Source organism: Tauraco erythrolophus, chromosome 3, assembly GCF_009769465.1.
Source record: "Tauraco erythrolophus isolate bTauEry1 chromosome 3, bTauEry1.pri, whole genome shotgun sequence".
Lineage (NCBI taxonomy): Eukaryota > Metazoa > Chordata > Aves > Musophagiformes > Musophagidae > Tauraco > Tauraco erythrolophus.
Window position 1 is genome coordinate 90,265,872 of NC_141467.1, and position 20,981 is coordinate 90,286,852.

General features: G+C 41.0%; 1 protein-coding gene across 1 annotated transcript in view; it reads right to left on the reverse strand.

The window, feature by feature from the left end:
- SAMD12 (sterile alpha motif domain containing 12) overlaps nt 1–20,981 on the reverse strand; it is a 104,112-nt gene that overhangs the window by 11,675 nt on the left and 71,456 nt on the right. Inside the window, exons 4-5 of the mRNA XM_086609335.1 lie at nt 16,954–17,094; nt 6,609–6,680 (exon numbers count right to left, since the gene is read on the reverse strand). Of these exons, the coding sequence (XP_086465461.1) occupies nt 6,609–6,680; nt 16,954–17,094 (213 nt within the window). The remainder of the gene's footprint in view (nt 1–6,608; nt 6,681–16,953; nt 17,095–20,981) is intronic.

Here is a 20,981-nt window from a genome sequence, read left to right on the forward strand (position 1 = left end):
TGGATGAATTTTATTTTCTGTTAGGCACATCTGTCAAGCACCTAGATCTGATGTGATGATAAAACAAGATAGCTTGAGGCAATGAACATGTCAGATCCATCTGTTCTTCAGGACAAGGAATTGCTCCCTGTGGTACTCTGTACACTTGAGATCATTTTGGAGAGATTTTTCTCTGCTGTTGACAGCAATTCAGCTCTACCAGCCTAAGCCAGTGGGTTTCCAACCTTGTTTCCTGTGTTCCACCCGGGCACGTTGTGAACCCTTGGCTTCCTCCCTTCTCTCCATGGTCTGAGAATAGGTGGCTGGGGCAGGCATGCAACTATATTGGAAAGGCTTTAACAAAGTCAGGAAACAAAGCACAGAAAGCAAGAGAGAAACCCATACTGAGTCGACCTAACCCAGGATCCCAGCTCCAGCAGTGGCCCTCAGCAGCCACAGGCTCCTGCTCTGCACTGTAGACCAGGTTCACACCCATTATGTCCTCCACTAGTTTCGTAGCCCTGCAGTATCTCTGCTCATACTACTCCCCTGCTACAGCCAGAAACTCCCACTGTGAATATCTCTATCAGGACAGCCTTCCTACTCCTCACAACACAAGTCAGTGGTCTAAGTGACTCAACTGACAACAGCTGCTCCGGTATCTGCCACTCATTTGTCCAGCTCCCCAAAGCACAGCTGCAGCCAACACTGAACTACGATGATAGCAGCTACCAAAGAGTCAACCATTGAATGGCTCCAAATATGGACCACACCAGTCGGAGCAGAGCATGAACAGAAACAGTTGACAGGACTGAGGTGTTCATGACAGAAATGATCTTCCAGGTGTGTTTTAACAAAAACCACATTTGAGCCACCTGCAGCCACCTTCAAGGAGCTTGGCAGCCATTCAGGGTACGTGCTACTTTCTCATAGGAAGGCAGACTTAGAGTAAAGGTTTTCTTACAGGATATATACAAGTCACTGATATTGGGCTGGCTATAGATCTTGAACTCAAGTAACACCCATTCATTTCTCATTTTTGACTGGCAGGAGCAAAAAGGGAAGGAGGTCCCCAGCCTAAATGAACACAGGAGACCCAAATAACAAGCACAAAGCTCAGCTGCTTTCTGGAACGAGCAGCACTCAGTTTTGGCTATATGAAGGCAGGAAACAAGTATGCAAAAGCTCCTCTGTGCCGTACACTAGTCACATACACTATTATCTAACTCACCTGAAAAGCAAACATCCAAGAAGACATAGCTCACTGGAAAAGACCACACTTTGCTCAGCCCTGCCAGATTAGCCCCAATTTTGAGAGGTCTTTAACCTTAATTTCCCCCTAAATGTTTAAAGCTAACACTGAGCTGCTGGTATTCAATCCAGGCTGTAACAGTTCTACTGAGGATGACTTGCTTTAGGGCAAAACCACACTGACTCTGAAGCAAGATGGCCAAACATCTTATCCTCTGATACACAGGCCTCCATACGCAGGTCACACAAGAGAGTAGGGCATAAATGTTATGAGAGGGGATGGAAAGGAACCACGGAGCTGGGGGGTACCCTTTCCAGAAACTGCAGTCTCTGCCACGCAGTGCCAGATGGAGCTGGTCTGCAGATCACAGTTGTGCATGTGTGGATGCAGCGCTCGGATGGGCAGGTGAATACGTATAAATCAGCTTTGCCCTTCAGCTTACCATACAGCTCATAAACAAACAACCAGCAAGGTGGGTCACAGAATGGACAGAGGTTCTAGTAAAGCCCTGCAGAAAAAGGGGATGGAGATGAGGGGCAGATCGTAGGTGTCCTGCAATGCATGAGACAGGACAAAGCTGGGTCAGATTCATACTGTCTCATTCTTGCTAAGCACCAGAGGTGAAGGATTAAGCATATTACCCACTATAGTTCAAGGAAGTCATGCATATTATCAGTTACTTAAAAGGTCTGGCAAAAATTGAGAAGGAACAAAACAAGCAATTAGAGCTGAGGGTCTGATTACTGAAACCCAGAAATAGCCTTTTAGAAAGCTGGCCTTATTTGCTGCAAATCAGTTTCAGCAGCCAATTTGAAGCTATCACACCAGCATGCTGTTATATGTAAGTTAATAAGCACTTACTATTGAGGGTTTCTGCAGTGGCTGTTTAATTTTTAATCATATCTTAATTTACTGTTTACATTTTCATCCAATTAAGTGTGTGTGTATGTGTGTCCATCTCTGTGACGGGGAGAACATGGAAAACTGTTTATTCAGAAGTACAATGCCTTGCTTTCTAAATGAAGAGATATGTGTGTGTCTTGCTTGAAATTTTTTCACATAGCTGTCTTATTTTTCAGGAAAATGTCATCTCAGGCTGTTGTGTTATGTTGCACTATTCTGCTGTTAGAAATGGGCACCAGTGACCTCTCCGTCCAATGCTGTACTTGGAGTTTGGAATTGAATGTCATTAAAATATGCAGTGCTAAGAAATGGGCAGTTTTACTGGCACTTTCCTGAACAGCAATCCCAGCATCCCTTTTCCTCTCTAGATCAGATATTTAGGTAACACCCTGGGACACTCTCAACCTCCTTGTTCCCATTTCAACCTTTCATGAGATTCCTATAGTCATAAAAACTGGATGCACTGTAGGGATGGAAGATGGATCATTTACTTTTAAGCACTGACAATTTTTCATGGTGATCAACAATAAAGTTCTCAATTACAGGAGTAGAGTAAATAAACCAAAGAAGGATGGAGCTTCAAAGGGAGATGGGTGATGACGGAAGGATAGAGATTAGAACATCTCAGAGTCCAAGAGATGAGCTAATCACGAATAAAATAATATTACATTCCTATTACTACCTGATATGCTGTTTGGTGTAATGCCAGTGATTTTAAAAAAAAAAAACCAAACAAAAACCTAAAAAGGTGGGCCAGAAATGCACTCAGCAGAGGCATAATGCGGTTGATATGGATCCTGGCAGAGCTCTCGAGAGGTGACCTGACAGCCAGCGCAGCTCCCTGTGCCTGTGCCCTCCACGTTCAGACTGTCTCCGGTCACAGGCTCAGCTTTACAGCAGATTAGGACAGGCAGTAACAGGACTGCACGCTCCTCCAACAGAGACTGTGCTCGCTCCCAGCAGGCAGAGGCTGAAGGGAAAAGGCAGGGCCCTTTGTCTGCCCCACGTAGCACCTACTTCGAGAAGAGACGATGGCAGCTACCTGAAGAGCTCCATAGCAGAGATTTAAATAGCGGTGCCTGACCGGGGCTTGCTGCTGCCTCCTGCTGTGTTCATGGCTCGGCACCTGGATACTTGCATCCCACTGCAGCTGTATTTCCTGCATCCTTGAGAACTATGCTGGAAAACCCAGACTGGCATCCAGTTTATTTTGCTCTCAGGGGAAAAAAAAACGATGCAATTCTATCCCTCTGCGAATATAACACCTCCAATTTCACTTCTTTTTCTCTATAGTACAAGGAAGGTAGAGGGAGGAAATCGATATGTTCATAGAAAAAATGAACATCTAAAAGTTCCCATAAAAGGAAGAAACAAGAGGGCTACGGCTACAGATGTCTTAACAGTGGCAGAACAGGTTGCATTAATGTGCTGAGGTAAAAGACTGGAAACAAGAGAGGAGTAAACTGCTTTTAGAGTAAAGGCTACAGGTCACAGCACCCTTTTCCAGAAGCCTATTGCACTCTGCAGCCAAAGCACTGGGCAGCTGGGCGCACCTTCACACAGGAACCGTTCCTAAGAACACCCACTCCGGTGAGCGTTTCCACGGAGCACACGCAGCCCTGCGCTCCAGGAACTGACCCCTGCGTCGAACACAAAAGCCGTCTGCATCAGCCAGGCAGCTCAAAAGGCAGCTTCAGTTCTCGCTTTCTTCTTTGCCCCGAGAGCAGGAACTTGCAGCAAGGAAGGAGGAGACTGCACTAAACGGGAGACAGGAAGGTCTCCAGCAGGCTCTGAGTCCTAAAGATAGCAATGAAACCAACACGAAGGGAAGGAGGAAACCACCCTCCCACAGAAGAGGAAACCCCAAAATAAAACCTTTGGCAGATGGTAAAAGGCTTTAGCATTCAATAAAACAAACGAGCTGCATGATAATGCGAGAGAGCTTTAAGGGAGACACAGAAAGCCCAAAGAAAAGATGTAGTTTTTTCAGTCGCTCTTCTGTGTTATTTCAAGTCATTTTTTGACAGATTTTCCATTTAATTGAAACTATGCAGTTCATGGTACCTTCATTCCGTGTACCTTCACTTGTACCTTCATTCCATGTACTAAGTATATGAAAGGAAAGAAGTTTTCAGTAAGTTTTCTGAATTATAAAGGAAAAGTTCAGTTCCCAATGAGTACCTCATCTGAGGCTCTCAGCCTGTCCTGGCCTTCCTGTGTAAGGCTGGACCCAGCTCCACAGAGGCAACAAAAGCCACAATCATAAAATAATAATAATAATAGTAATAATAATAATAATAACAGCAACAACAACAATATTTTTTTAATATTTGTATCAGGCTCAAACACATTCAGATGAAAGGAAGAACTCAGAGGACTAGGATCTAACTGCAGTTATTAAAGCATTCATGTCCAAGAAAAATTGCCAAAGCACAGGTAAGTTACAACCCTATCCCAAAACAATATATAAAATGAGACCTTGTCTGCTTCAGACTAAAGGACCATTTAAATTACAAGTAAGGAAACAACTCCAAAACCCCTTAACCCAGAACTTGTAAGTCATTAATTTCAGCCTTTCTGGTTGGTGCTTTAGTTCTACTACCAGTGAAGCACTAGTTAGCTCAATTAAAAAAATGTTCCTAGAAAGTAATAAAATATGAACGATTATGTTATGAACTGTAGCAAAAAAAAAAAAAGCAATTTAAGGGCATAGGCTAATCAAATGTTGCTAACAGGTATAGATAAAGACAATAAAATTAATATATTAAGGTAGTGGACGATCGGTGGCAAATTAAAAGCAGGTAACATCACTTGTTATATGTTTCATGCTGAAAAGCAAAAACTGGGAAGAACTACTGCCTACTTTTCCTCTGTTTAATTTTAGGTATCCCAAATTAGATGGCAAGTTCTCCAGCTGACAGAGGCAGGAACCTCCAGAGGGCAATGCATTGCAGCTATCGTGGGCATCTGTTTTAGAAGGGCACAGATTATCTCTGGAGGTGGCTGTTGTTATTCATTGATTATTTGAGGAACACAAGCAATGAGTTCAACCAGACACCTAACTTTTAGCTAGCTAATGTAAGATGCAACACAGACACTTCAAACTGCTCAAGCTAAAAGACAGTATAGTTGTTTTTACCTTTGATTATGCCATTTTAGTAAAGAACACGAATAAAAAGAGTAAGATAAAAGCGCATTTGTGGGTTTCATTTTCAACAGTGATTACGAAATTAGGATTGCAAATAACATAGGCAGTGCACATCACCAAAAGACCTTTTGAGACCAAGTGAAAAATAGCCTTATATAGTTAAGACAAAAGTTCTAAAGAGAATAAAATATCAAAATTGTATTTTTGATACAACTAAATTGGCAAGGGTTCATATTTTTCAATTTTAGAAAAACCTATGTTGGGTTTGAGAACACAACACTTATGTTTCTGTATTTGTGGTTTTAATTAAGTTACCAAAAAGGTTTATGGATTTGATCCAAAGGTCAGCAAAGTCATTGGTACCCTTCATTGATTTGAATGGGCTTTATAGTCTCATGCTATAGAGGAAAAATGGGGTTGATCCTGTTCTCATTTTAACTAGTTTCACATTTCGCTGAAATCAATGGAGCATTACTCCTTCATTTGCCCTCACAGAACCAAGAGCAAAGTTGAGGTCTCAGATTTGCAAAGGGAGATAATTGGGATAAAACCAACCCATAGCTGGTGGTAGACGTAAATTTACATTCTTCTTAGTAGAGTAGCTACTCTTGCTGTTTGCTCACTGTGCTAGAATTGTTACACGATGCATGCATGAAGAGTATGGATCAAGTTTTAAGTCAGCTAAAGACTTTCACAAACACTCTATCCAAATTAATTATAAGCAGCAGAAATTTAAAGAAGGCATTAGTTTTAGGTGCTTCCAATTCTTAGAGATATCCTTGATAAAAGGATTCCTCTCTTCCCATCCCAGCATATGTTTACGTTCCTCATCTAAATACCCTGGGTTCTGATCATCTGGATCAAGAGAAAACACTGAAGAAAGCAGTAAAGCATATATTCTTTTACCAGAATTATCATGTAATCAGATAAGTCATGTAGAAGTTCAGTAAAATTCCCACAGTGACAGGTCTCATTACTAGAGCGAATCAAAGACATCTCAAGAATAGCAGTAACAGTATGAAAAAGGAAAACATGAGTTGCTGACAAAGCAATGGTCACACATTTTAGTTCTTATCACAGCAGCTGAGATTTAGGAAGGGCGAAAGAGAATTTATCAACAAACAATTCTAGCAAGCAAATCTCAATAAACAGTAATTCACTCTGAAAAGAGCTTATTAGGATTAGAAGAAAATAAAACACTATTTTCACAACTATAGCTGGAAAAAACTCTACACCTAAAAGAAGCATTTCTAGAAAAAGACCAAAAAAAAGTTCATAGATGTCTCATTTTAAGAAGATACATCCCAGCAAAAAGACATTTGTTACCTTGATGGGCTGTAAGGGCTGGCTGCTTTTCTATGACCCTCAAAAAACCATGCTCCAGGTTTAAGTAGAGATCTACAAAAGTCAACAATATCAGTAGTTAGTGTCACAGTCAACAGCTGTAACGGAATGGATGGCAGCTGCACTGCTGGACACATTAAAGCAATTCTTGAGTCTAGAGAAAGAAGCATTCAGAAACTACACAGGTGACAACTGATTTGTCAGTGGAGCTTTAGAGGTAGGACTGTCCCTCCCTTCCTCTTTCCTGCTCCTTTCATCTGAAATATAGTTTGTTTGCTTCAAAGTCTTTAAAGTCTTTTGGACCGAGAATTACAACTGCTGTGACATCGTGGGAGTGATCAGCGTAGGGAATTTTCAAAGGTCTATCTGCATCCTTAATTGTCTGACACTCTTAAAAGCCGGTCCGCTGTCTAAGATGATGCTGATTGCTCCTTCCAGCACCCAAGATTCTTTAAATAAGGCCAGACCACCTTGGCACCTTATGACAGAAAATCACAAGGAACGGCTGAAAAGTGTTTCACATAGCTACACTCTCTGGAACAAGCTGAAGAAATTCCTCACCAGACAACTGTAGTCTAATCAGTCCTTTAAACACTCAGGCTAAAGGAAAATCAACAAAAGAAAACTAGAGCAGGAGATACTAATCTCTTGGCTCAACTTTAACAACAATCCTCAGTTACTCCGGAGTTCTTAAAGGAATGAAAGATAAAAAGAAATAGAGTAAGAAAGACTTTCCTCTTTATTTCTCAAGAAGACTGGAATGACCTAACACTTGAAAGAAAGAAGGAAACATGATTATCATCCCCTCTCCATCTCTACCTCTGACATACGCCGAAGAGGACAGAAAACAAAAACCATACTCTGGAGGACTCTGGAGAGTAAATTTTAACAACGGAAGCTTTGCGTTACTGCTCCCTGGACAAAGGCATAATGAGTTAGTAAGAACCTCCTCTTTTTGCTGTGTGAGACCTTTTTTTCTTTCAGTTCTTTCTTTCAAAACCCTGCTCCAGAAAGTCCTACACAACAGTGCGCTCTCGATACAAAAAAATTAGAACTGAACTTCAGAGTCTGCCCGCTGACATTACCGACAGTAACCCTCCCAACTGGTCTCAGTTAAGAATGAAAGAATATGGCAAAATTACTCCAGGTGTTGGAGTTGGTTCAACTCCATCTCACATCATCAAATGCCAGCTGCTGACAGCTGGATGTCCCAGACGAACTGACTGGGAAGATCTGAAACCTATTTCTAGTGGAGAGGAGTCAAAACTCTAAGACCGTGTCAATGTATATGTTTTCAGACTGCACTCAAGCTTGAAGGGGAACTTTGACATGCATTTTTGTTCACATACAGAAGTCTCTAACTTGCTTATCCCTACAGTTCCTGAGGATAAGAGCTCCGGCCCTCTTGTACAGGTGAATAAGCATGCCAAGTCAGAGTCCTGACACTTTACACCAGGCTGTCTGGATATAAAATGATGTGCACATACCTGAGTCTGGCTATTTTCTAATCAGGTTGTCTTCAGGTGGAACTCACTGGACAAGCCAAATGTATGTAAACCAACTACTTTCCCAACTATGTGGATAAGCACAACTGAGAATAAGCTCTAGGATGTGGATTAAACCTCAGTATGATTGAGGAGCTGCAGAACTGTGTGGTATTGCCGTGTACACACTGCCTAAAACTCATCACTCTGACACTGAGAAAAACAGTCAAAGTCTGGCTCAATGCTCTTACAAGTGGTAACTTTGGAAAAACACTGAAGTTCTTAGAGCTACTCACTGCAGATCTGCTCAATGTGTCCTTTTTTCATACAGTTAACTTTTAATAAGTCAGGTGACTGGGAGGTATTTTTACTGATAAAAAATTTGAAAGTGACACTATGCGTAAGAGTATATAATTAAATTTTAGGATCATACAACACAACAATAGCTGAACTACAAACAGAAAAATACATTTTAAAACAAAACAATTCCCTGCCACATTGCTATTCACATTCATATTGCAAATTGAGGCTGGTGTATTTACTGTCATCTGCTGGAATTAGCACTTAAATAAAAAAATTACAGGAGTTTTAGGAGTACTTAGGCTGTGTAGAGGCGAATCAGGTATTTTTTGAAAACTTCAGAATTTTGTTAGAATTCAGAACTCCTTAACGTCAAGGACCACAAGATCATTGTTAATACACTTCAATTTATTATTTTATAGGGAATCAATTTCAATTAAAATCCATTCAAATGGTGACTGGGAAAACTCTATAATATTGATCTTAAGGGGGAATCAGCATAGTTAAAATTATTCATTATACTTGAGCATGTCATAAAACACTGGGCTAGTACCCATGTTTTATGATCAAGTCAAATAAAGAGTTTAAAAAACCCACCCTTTCTTTTGTGGAAGATGCCAGAGATCTGCATACTGCTAAGTAATAAAGGAACCCTTCATACCACTGCTGACAGCCTATGTATGACTAAGTAAATGAAGGTGCTCTATCATATGAAGCAGAAAAGCCATTAAGAGTAAACTTTTATTTGAACAGAACCACATTCATTTTTAACATTACATTACAGAAAGGCTTTTAAAGAATGTGAATGAAAAAAGAGAAGCTTTAAATAAAACAGGTTCTTTTTACACAACTTAGAAAAGCAACTTTACAAAGGCATAAAAAAGAGAGGTTTTTCTCTCACCTCCCTTGAATCTTTCCAGGAATTATAAATCTTTATTGCACAGGCCATAAATGCTAGTAACAACAGGAAGAAAAATGCTTTTGAACTATTTGGCAACGTTCACCTTCGGGGATTCAAAACAGCAAAACCTCATTTACATTTTCAAAAAGGTTTTTGTGTTTGTTAAAAGTGCCAATACGGTGCAACACTTTGCAAACAGAACGTATTCATGCAGGTGTCAGCAACACCAGTTTCATAAAATCAGAAAGATGGTGTTACCAAACCTCATCTGAGTGAAAAGGGCAATTCATCCAGCTTTCTGACCAACTTTATGCAGTGTAGGAGTTTACATCCAGGCACAGCAAGCGGGAATTGATCTCACCTAAGTTTAGTCTTCTACCATGTAGACAAATAGATCTGGCAGCCATCCTGAGCTGCTGTAATAATCAATGGAGAGCAACAGGCACAATTCATCTGATGTGGCTGAGGAGTGACTGGTGTATATGAAACACAGAGAATGTGTAGCTACTACTGCATGCACACGATAGTAGGATTGCTTAGAGTCTCTGAGGAAGGCAGAAGATAGGGAACTGAAGGCATGCCAAGTCAGGCTTTGGCGTTTTCGGCAACACTGAGGCTGCCAGTGACTATATTCTAGTTTGTAAAAAACTTGTGAACAACTTGTTTCATGACAGAGACAGACAGATACTCAACAGATAATAAAAGAATCAGGCAGAGAAGTACTCTTCCTAATGTAGCAATTCTGGATGCTGGGGAGCCCAAGGGGATGGGACCACAGAGAGGAGCCAGGGTTCTGGGCTCTATCTAAACAGCATCTGCTACTGTCAGAGGCAGAGTGCTGGGACAGAGGGATACTGGATCCAACAGAGAACGGCATTTCTCATCTTATTTCCAACGCTATCCACTCAGTTTGACCATAAAAGAGTTGGTTGATGAAGACAGTCAAGTTTTGAACCAGAAGCCCAGCAGTGAAAATGTCTATGTACTTTCTAAGGAGTTCAAAGAATAGTCAGGGCTCCCATTTCCTCAATCCTTTTCTAAAACAACTATCAACCCTAATTTTATCCTATGTCTGATTTCTGGAAAAATCTCATTAGAAATGACAAATATGTTACATTGTAAATGGCACCATCTCACAATATGTAGATTTGATTTATTTAAACCCTGTGCGAAAGACTGTACCTATTCCTGGAATCCCTTTTACCAGCCTGTTCTTTCGGCTGGGTGAAAACAAGTGATTTCTGCTGGCACTGATCACAAACAGCTGTTGTTAAATCACAGCCTCTGACTGCTCAAAACTTTCCTATTTAGTTGAAAGTCTTTCATGACTGTCTGCAGCACAAACACCAATATTTTTACTGTTTTTTCTTAAACTTTGAGCAAAATTGTTTTTTCTCTTTCCAATTTACACATAAGTGGTGAAATACGTACATATATATGTTTCTCTGTGTGTGCGTGTGTATATGTATAATATCTATTCATCAAACATGTAAAACAGTTTTGGGCATGCACTTGCTAGAAGGACTAAAGTTTCAAGATCAAATTTTCCAGCAGTCTGGCTCCTGAGAAATTTGAAAAGCAGGAATGAAAAGAAATCAACATTAATAAAATAATAAGAAAACCAGACAACTGCAATCACGTCCTTGCAATCATACAAAACAGCTGATACTACATTCCCAGTAGACTCAGTTGCAATATTATTTATGGAAACACATAAAAATGCAAACACATCATAATATTATATAGCCAAAATCTTGCTGTAGAAGTTCATCAATACAAATTTCATAGTTGCATACGTGTTTCCTTATCCATACTCAAAAGTAATATACTACCCATGCTGAAGGACAATTCTGTGCTAAACCTACCCAGAGTGCATAAAAATGTATTGTCCAGTGTATTGGAACTTATTTTACCTGTCAGCTGAATCACTCGGTTATTTGATATGAATATGTATTTGCATCACAGCAATAGCTAAAAGGTAACTAACAGAACAATAGTAATTCAACGGTCTACCAGGGACCATTGATTCCACTGCAAAGTATATTCTTCAGGTTAGAAACCAGCCACATGAAATTCAAATAACCGATGCCTTAGATGGGATTTGGTATTTATCGTCACTGATGCGTGTACTTTAAACATTTTATCTGTGCTCAGATAGACACTCCACATACGATATTCTGCTTCAGCTAAAACAAATGAAAACTATAGAGAACCCCTCAGTACATACTTGTAACCTGAAAAAAAAAGATTTTCAGAAGTCTTAGCAGTGCCTAAAGTCTGAAAAATCTCTCAGGAACAACCACAGCTTCTGACTCCAGAGCCTATGTCCTCTGTAAGTGCTGAAAATGTCCTTGACTGGAAGTGGGAAAAATACAATAAAGACTGCTCTTTTGCACTCTAATGGATGGTAGCAAAGTCATTTTACAGTCTTGGAAGAGCAGTGTTAAGTACAAGTGCTATGATTCCTACAGTGGTACAGGAAAAAAAGACATACAATGGAAAGGAATAAAAGGGATACGGACACACAGTGAAAATAAACTCACATCGAGAAGGTGGTTAAGATTTCTTTACCTATAATCAGGCAATTTAGCATGTTGAGTCCTGGAACACAGTTTTGATGGGATGATAAGGGATAAACTACTACTACAGGGTAACTTCTGACAGTGTTTCCATGCTATACTTTGTGTTCAACTCACAAGGTCTTTCAGAGATTTTGGAGCATAACAGGAGCACAGAGCAAAGGAAATCAGCTGGGAATTAAGTTTGCTGGAGCTCTTCTGAAATATCAAGTGTTTTTTTCTATGCCTTGGATAGATGCCATGTAAGCAGCATATGCAAGAAACATTTGCATAGTGATTTGTGCTGTAAGAATAAAGGCCCTTCCTGACTAGCTGGAAACTTCAGGGTTAGGGAAAAGAAAAAGGTGAGGTCAAGATATTGAAAACAAAAGAAATGGGTGTCTGGTAAGAGGACCGTCAACGTTTCAAATGCTGCACGCCTCTGAACACCACCACAGGGACATGAAACGGAGATTCCTCAAGAGTTACACACTTCCCCCTCCAGCTGCCTGGGAAGGCGAACGCACTGCCTACCTGGAGCGCTCGCAGAGGCAACATCTGCTGTTTGTTACCGACAAGGAAAAGAGTATTTCTGGCGGAAGGAACTCATCATTCCTTGGGTGCCAAAACCTTGAGTCCAGAACGTACCCAGGAAAGAAAACAGTACATCTTGGAAGTGTAACAGGATGACCTTCTATCACAAACTTCAGTTGTTCTGACTTCTTTACAGGGCTGACAAAGAAACGTGCTGATCTGAAGCAACACTTCTTCAAGGGACATGAAAGACAGTAGGCAATGGCAGCTTGGATACTACTGTATCCATAAAGCCTACGCAGCAGGAGGATAGCAAACCGCAATCATCTTCTCTTAACTCCACACGACCTTCCAGTTCTGCGCTTCTCAAGGTTGCATGTTGTCAAATTCTCTGACTGCTCAAGTCACTTTTCAGGCAGGTGTGTAATTCCCAGTCATTTGTGCTGTGTACTGGAGCCATCACAGCAAGGAAGGTCTTCATATGTGGGAATTCAGAAGATGGAAGTGAGTCTAGTACTTCGAGGCTTTTATTATGGAGAATAACATCACATCTCCTCAGACGCGGTGATGCACGGTGGAATGCCAGTGCTCAGGTTCCTCCCACCTTCAACATTCACAAGGAAGAAGAAGGTAAGGTAAACAGGAAATAGCATTATGTTTCTAACAGCCTGGGAGGGTTCAGTGCCAAACAGCTCAAATTTTGATCACGCCTGCCTTTACTCTAGTATTAAGAGGCTGATAATGCTGTAAAATCCTTACAACATGTGTCGGCTGGGGGGGCTTCCTGGTCCTGGTTTACTCACCACACGGACCCTGAAGGCAATGTTTTAGTTACAAGGTTCCTCTAAAACCCTAGAATACATGGCTTTTACTTCATCTTTCCTCAGATGATGAGATGCATCTTTGAAGATCTTCTAGTTCCCCTCCTGGAAGAAGGTACAGTGGTAGGGTATTATAACAACTTTTGAATGGAACTATTTTAGAAAAGAAAGGAAGGAAAATATCAATCTTATTGTGGTTATCACCAGGCACATATGTTTTTCAGTAGCTGAGCACCAGTGCAGGAGGAGCAGAAAATTTACTGAAGAAATAATTTCAACAGGTATCAACAGCTGTGATGATTTTCAATGAAGCATAAAGCCTTATTCTAACACATTTTGCTAGCAGGAGAAATATTTTTTTTGAAGAAAATTTGGCACATTATGTGGCCTGGCAGTATATTCAAGTAGCACTTTGCCCTACACAAAACTCACAGAGAAGCTTAGGAGGGGGCCCAGCCTCATCTTAAATGCAGGTATCGTTTAATGCAAATCCAAAAACGCTTCTTAAGCTCAGCCCTATTAGCAGATTGCTGTCTATGGATACTTTGCTCAGAATCACACACAGCGCTGTTCTACCACTTTGAGGACAATCTCCTCTATGCTAGCCAAAAGCAGGGCTCACATTGAAAAATCTCAAAATAACTTCTTCTCTGTGTAGTTATGTAAGGCTTTTTTTTATAAACGATCTTTCAACTCAGGCTTACAGTGGTAACAGTACAATAATGGTGTTTCCAACAGTGCATGGCTCTCCCCAAGAGACATTGGAAGATATTTCGTCAAATTAGTTCCTCAACATCACTAAGTCTGGGAAAAAAAGCACAGATCAGTAGTTGGGCCTGTGCCCTTCTATCCTAGCAGAGGTTGGAATAGTGTTTCTGCTCATAATAGTCTCAATCAGGTAGTTCTTACTCCAAAGAAAAGTCTTCCTAAAACTCAAGACAAGTCTTCAATTACACAATCACATACTATTCTGGCTTTAAGATCCCCAGAACAGACCAGATGGTGTGTCCTGAATGAAGAATGAAACAGTTTTAAGTCATTTTCTGAAACAGGAGAAGAAAAGAATGCTAGTTCTCTACTGAGTTTTTAAAATTAGGTTAACTTTGTCTGCGGACAACAGAACAGAAAAACATTTAAAATATCATGTAAGTATTACATAATGCTTTTTAAAAACTTCCCTTGTTTCCTCCAGCTTCAGTCGGGCTATGAACTAAAGTCAGTGGACTTCATTTCACTGACATCAGAGGGCTCTGAATTAGGACCTCACTGCTTGCAACCCTGCTTGTCTGCTAAATGAATTCAGAAAGGGGTTTTAATGGCTTCTTTCACCTAATGATCTCCTGAGCTATGCACTGAGAGACAAGAGGGCTTTTCTCGCCCTCTTTTCAGAGGACGTTTTGGAGGGCAGCAAAGGACAGTGCAGCAATAGCTACACTGTGACCTGCATTTTTGCAAGTGGAATTTCCAAAAGGTAGAAACTGCTGGCATGCAAATGTTTTACTTTTCAGAGAAAAAATGTTCTCCAAATGTTCTCCAGAACAGAGAAGCACTTACAGAAAGCTACTCCAGTTACAATGTGGATTAGGAACATTTAAACCATAATAAGAATATGTGTGGGCACAGTTTGAAGAAACTGGGCAAGGGGACAGAATCCGTTTCAGAGAACAACTGACATACAGCTCTACAGACTGCATCGTAGTTGAGAAATTATATCTTAACTGTGCTACTTGCAAACAAGCACTTTCAACAGATAGACTCCAACTTGGTGTAAATGAGGTGCTAAGGGATAGGAACACTGCTATCATCCTATCACTCACTGACCCCTGCTCTGGGATCACACAATTAACACAGCTCTGCTGCACAGAGGAATGTTTTATGGACTGTTCTGCTGCCCCATAGCTCTATTTAAAAAGGATGGAGTGGAGCTGAAGGGCAGCGCAATGGCCAGCACCAGTGTTGGGAAGACAGCAGGAGCTGCAGACCACCAGTTTTCATAAGCTTGTGCTGACTTTCATAAAGCATAAGATGGCATGCCTTTAAATGATCAGACCAAGTAACAATGTTCTCTCTACATGGCAGAGAGAGACTACATTAAACACACGCCCATACGTCTATCACTAGCCTGTCCTTCATAGTCCAGCATGTGTTTATTCATCCTCTTACAAAGTCTAGAATTGTCTCCTTAGCTGCACGGGCAAGAACTAAATAGCAAAGGATGCTGCCCTGAGTTCCTTGAAATAGCAGTCGCCACTGTCTGATTGATCATGACTCATACACCAGCTGATGTGTCCAGAGGGGAACCAGAGAGAAACAACAAACGAGAAGCCTGGAAACACAGTCCTCAATGCCACATACAGGTTTATGAAGAAATCTATCTGGACTGTGGTGAATTTATAGCTAGTGGATCTTCATTGTCCCACATCAATAAAATCCCAACTTCTGTAAGCAGGTCTAAACCAGTGATGGTTGGTGAACTTCACAGTTTGGCAAACTCGCAAGTAGGGGAAGAGAGAACTCGGCCAACACTGAAGGATGGATGAAAGGATGAATGGATGAAGGGAAAAGAAAGAGCTCTAAACGTCTGGGGAAGACTCTGACGCTTCATCATGTGCGGTGCTTTTAACATGGCACAAGATGAGGTGAGGTCATATTCACAGGTCACGGCAAAATGAAGGAGCCTTAACACTCCTCATCACAATCCACATGACAGCAAGCCTGAAGGAACAATTCAGTTGAGACATCAGCTCTTTCAGATAAAATGCAGCTCACTCAACTAATCAGAGAGTTTTTCCCCAAACACAGTGAGCAAGGCTTAATCAGGAACACAATGTCATGTGTGAAGGACGTTTTGTTAAAAATACACTGCATGTACTGAAGAACTCTATTTTTTTCACATGATATGACATATAACGGGCACTGAACCAAAACACCACAGAAGTATGCGGTTTATGCTATCTCACTGGACTACCAAACATTTAACATCGGGAAAGTATTGCAAATATGTACCAGACGATGTCTAAATTTTACTTTACGCTGTTACCACAGTGATTGCTTTTCTTCCGTGTTACCACAGCTGTTAAAATGCCTTAATAGAGAGCTAATAACACAAGTCATTATAAAACATCTTAACCTCATTTGGAAAATATGTATGAGCTTTTTTGTTACTCCTTCTTCCCTGTCTTCTAATCAAGATCTCCATATTGAGCCCAGTTTTGCATTTCCTTAGCAGCATAAATTAGAAGCAACTCTATTCAAGTCAATAAAATTACTCCAACATGAAAAAGGAATCAGCCATCTGCAAAAAACAGAGTCTAACAGGTAATTTTCCACTGACAGCTCTTACCATAAAACAGGTTACAGAGATTACTCTTTTATCTAACACTGAAAGTAAACAATTAATGCAAAACGTACACTGCCTGTAAAGACAGCATGTTCACCGCTCGTGCCCTTTATACGTAATTATTTTCATCTCAGTAAGCGGACAGCTAAGTGAGACTACCATCGAGCTGTAGATGGAGCCTATTCATCATGCGAAACAGGCAGCTGAACATCTCTATTTATTTATGCATTATTTTACCTTTTGCTCCCAACTTGGAAAGCATGTGGAATCTATGAGACGTTTTCACGCATCATTTCTTGCGGGAGAACGTCAAGTCACCTTTTGTGCCCTCAGGCAAACTTCTCCTACCTGATCTCAATAACTGTCTGTATCAAAATTATTTTTCATACCTTGTGTAAGCAGCTGGAGGTTTCGGACTTCTTCTCTCACCTTCAGCTGAAGGACTTGCTGCAGAATGTGCTGTCGCAGGCTTTCCTGGGCAATGCCCATTCGTTCAAGCTTTTTGTCAGTAAGTCTCAGCAAAGCACGGCCTGGATGCAAAAGTCAAAAAGAAAAATCATCCATTCCATTAATGCAATATTCTCACTCTGACAGGCTAATTTGCTAGATCAAAAATTCTCAGCCCTGAAATACCTCAGTCTGGGAGGATATTCTTTCATCAGTTAGGTACCACCTTACTGTCAGAGATCTATGTTCCACTCCTCTATTTTCTTTGATTTCATATATTGGTTTTGATTTTATATACTGTTTGAATGCTTTGTGAGACATTTAGGCATGTAAAATAGGTATCTTGTGCTGGTTTAGACAACAGTTGCTATTCTTGAGTGCTAGCTGGTCTCCCAGAAGTAGGATATCCCACATAAGTCTACAATTAGCCCAGAAAGTCAACCTGGGCTGCATCCAAAGCAGTGTGGCCAGCAGATTGAGGGAGGTGATTCTGCCCCTCTACTCTGCTCTCATCAGATCCCACCTGAAATACTGTGTTCAGCTCTGGAATCCCCAACACAAGGAGGACATAGACCTGTTGGAGCAGGTCCAGAGGAGGGCCACGAAGATGATTCGAGGGCTGGAGCACCTCTGCTATGAAGACAGGCTGAGAGAGTCGGGGCTGTTCAGCCTGGAGAAGAGAAGGCTCCAGGGAGACCTTCTAGCAGCCTTCTAGTACTTAAAGGAGGCCTACAGGGAAGCTGGAGAGGGACTTTCTACAAGAGCATGTAGTGACAGGACAAGGGGCAATGGCTTTAAACTGAAAGAGGAGAGATTTAGATTAGATCTAAGGAAGAAATTCTTCACTCTGAGAGTGGTGAGGCACTGGAACAGATTGCCCAGAGAAGCTGTGGATGCCCCATCCCTGGAAGTGTTCAAGGCCAGGATGGATGAGGCCTTGAGCAACCTGGTGTAGTGGAGGGTATCCCTGCCCATGGCAAGGGGGGTTGGAACTAGATGATCTCTAAGGCCCTTTCCAAACCAAACCATTCTATGATCCTATGAATTGGTCCAGGTGTATAAATAGATCCTCATCTATTTTCAAGCATCCTGTACTTTGCTCAGTCTTCCAAATCGCTCTCAACCGTAACCTATCACAGTAAAATAGAAAACAGAGCCAGAGATCTCCCTTCACATGATGAGTTATATCTAAACAATTCCTGAAAAAGATGTTTGCCCAACTATAACAAGACATTTGCCCAACTATAAGGAGCCTATAGTCTTTGCAGGCAATCACTTCCAGTTTGTGACTTATCTTTTCCATTATGCTAATGTTGAACCACAGTCCCATGCAGATTGTAGATTTTAAAAAAATCAAACAATCCACACTTCCCAGATTCTGCTAGTGAAATTCTGACTTCATCTTTTGGGCATTGCTATGCTATAAGTAAACAGGAGGAAGGCAGCACAGGCTGAGCCAACACTAAAGAAGTATTTGGACCGAGCAGAGAACCAAAGCATCAAGCAGAGCTTGACCTTAGGAAGAAAACCAGAACTTACTTTCTTTAGTCTTCACCATGGCTTTGAGCTAGGTACAGGGAGCAGTGCCCTGCGACCCTCTACTGACTCTCGATTCCCAGTATATACATTTGCTATCCCAAGGTGGCCTGGCCAATACCAACAAAGTGCACTGGATCTACATTGATATTATCTCAGAAAATGGCATGTTGGTTGGTTCACTTTTTAAAAAGACTCAACTTTTTACCTCCTCCAGTTCTGACTGTAAGTGCTTTTAATTATTAAAAATCCCTTCTTTGATTTCTCAGGTTCTATTCTGAAACCAGAATATAGCACAGAGCAATATCCACAATATTCTGCAACACAGCAGCCTCTGTGCTGTCAATACTGTGGCTTTGGGATGAATGGTACAATTTAACTCATCATAAAGTGTTACTCAACATAGCAAGATAAGGCCCTTATTCAATCTCTCTCCTTGCAAAACAGCAATGAGTACAGAATTTTTATGATGATTTTAATTAAAAATTTTAAAATAAATGCCAGGAATTTAAAGGGGTGCAAAATATTTGGATGGGGCTTTGAGCAACCTGGTCTAGTGGCAGGTGTTCCTGCCCACAGCTGGGGGGTTGGAAATAGATGATCTTTGAGGTCCCTTCCAACCCAAACCATTCTATGATTCTACGACATTTGCCCAAAAGCAAGAAGTTATCAGTATACTCTTCAGCAACTGCTAGATTTCACCCACAAGTGGTTCTGTGAAGCAGTTACTGGGATCTTGATAGGATGCAATGTAAAATACTGGGATATTACTATTTAAAAAGTCAGATCAGATAAAACATAGAATCATAGAATCATAGAATCATAGAATCATAGAATGGTTTGGGTTGGAAGGGACCTCAAAGATCATCTAGTTCCAGCCCCCCTGCCATAGGCAGGAAAACCCTCCACTACACCAGGTTGCCCAAAGCCTCATCCAACTTGGCCTTGAACACTGCCAGGGATGGGGCACCTACAACTTCTCTGGACAACCTGTTCCAGTGCCTCACCACCCTCTGAGTGAAAAATTTCTTCCTTATATCTAATCTAACATGATTAGAAACATGACGGGGTTCATACATTTTCTGCCCTTCCATGTCCTCAAGCACTACACACTACGGAAGGTGACCTTTTGATTAGGAAAACTTTCTTTGAAATCATAAACAAGAATTCTATGTGTTAATGTAATAACAAAATATGGAAATTAGTCTCTTGCAGATCAATGCCAACTGTCCAATTCCCCTGGTGATACAGATAGTAATAATGACTTCAATTTTTATACTGTCTTATCACACTAAACCATCTTAAAGCAATTTACAAAGGAAGTACAGCAGTCTAAGAGTATGGTCTGTAATGTCAGTCTAGCAACTGAAAGCAAACGAAAAATAAACAAGTCATCAGTTTAAAGAGTGCCAACACACGTCATCTCAGGGCAAGGAGTCAGCAACAGTAATATGAAAGGACAGACAGAGGCCATGCTTCTCATCCAGTGCCTTCCACCTCTTTTTGGCCATGGATATAGTCATTACTCTTTACTTCCTCTGGGTAACTATTTCATATTCAAATTGGTTTTCTACCCTAGTCACTGCCTTTGGAAGTTGAGTTTGCACAGAACAGAGGCATCTCTTTTCAACTCCTGGCATGCCAGTTCCTCTGGGGCTTTGGCTCAAAGCACAATGCCATTGGAAAAAATTGTCTTTGACTCATAGTATCTGCAGCAGCTTTTACAAGTTGCCTTAAATTAACTCTTTCTTGCACCAAATCCAATGTGGCATGTTGAGGCAGTGATGAGTCGAGAAGGCAGATATCCAAATGTGGCATTTCAAGAATGCAGTAAGTGACCTGAACTAAGAAAATTCCATCCTCTCTGTACTTTCTCCCCTCTCAACACTCGGAACAACATCCAAGTCAGAACCAGAATAATTTTTTATTCTGACACTAAGTCATGCCTTTGAAAAGATATTGCTAATGCCTGGATCACAGTCACCAAAGCCAGTTAGGTACTAAGGCCAAGGTCCTGACAATCTGCTGATGGTTTTGGATGCTTCACTGTCTTACTTCCTGTACTGTACATATTTTGAAAGAGTTATCATTGGATGCTAAGAACTCTATAAGGTTATTGAACATTGAAACCAGTTGTCCAGAGAGATTGTGGAGTCTTTGTCTTTGGAAGTATTCACAACCTGACTAACAAGGTCCTGAGCAATCTGCTGGAGTTGCCCCTGCTTTGAGCATGGGGTTGGACTAGATGATCAACAGATCCAAGATCGGCTGTTCTGTGATTCTGTGAAACCAACTGCATGAAGGATCTCAGGATAAAGATCTAATTTCTTTGAAAAGAGAAGATTAATGAAGGAAATTAATAAGCATACACAAAAGATGGTCATTTTGGCAAGCATCACAGTTAAAACAGAGTGTGGGCTATACAGTAAAAATT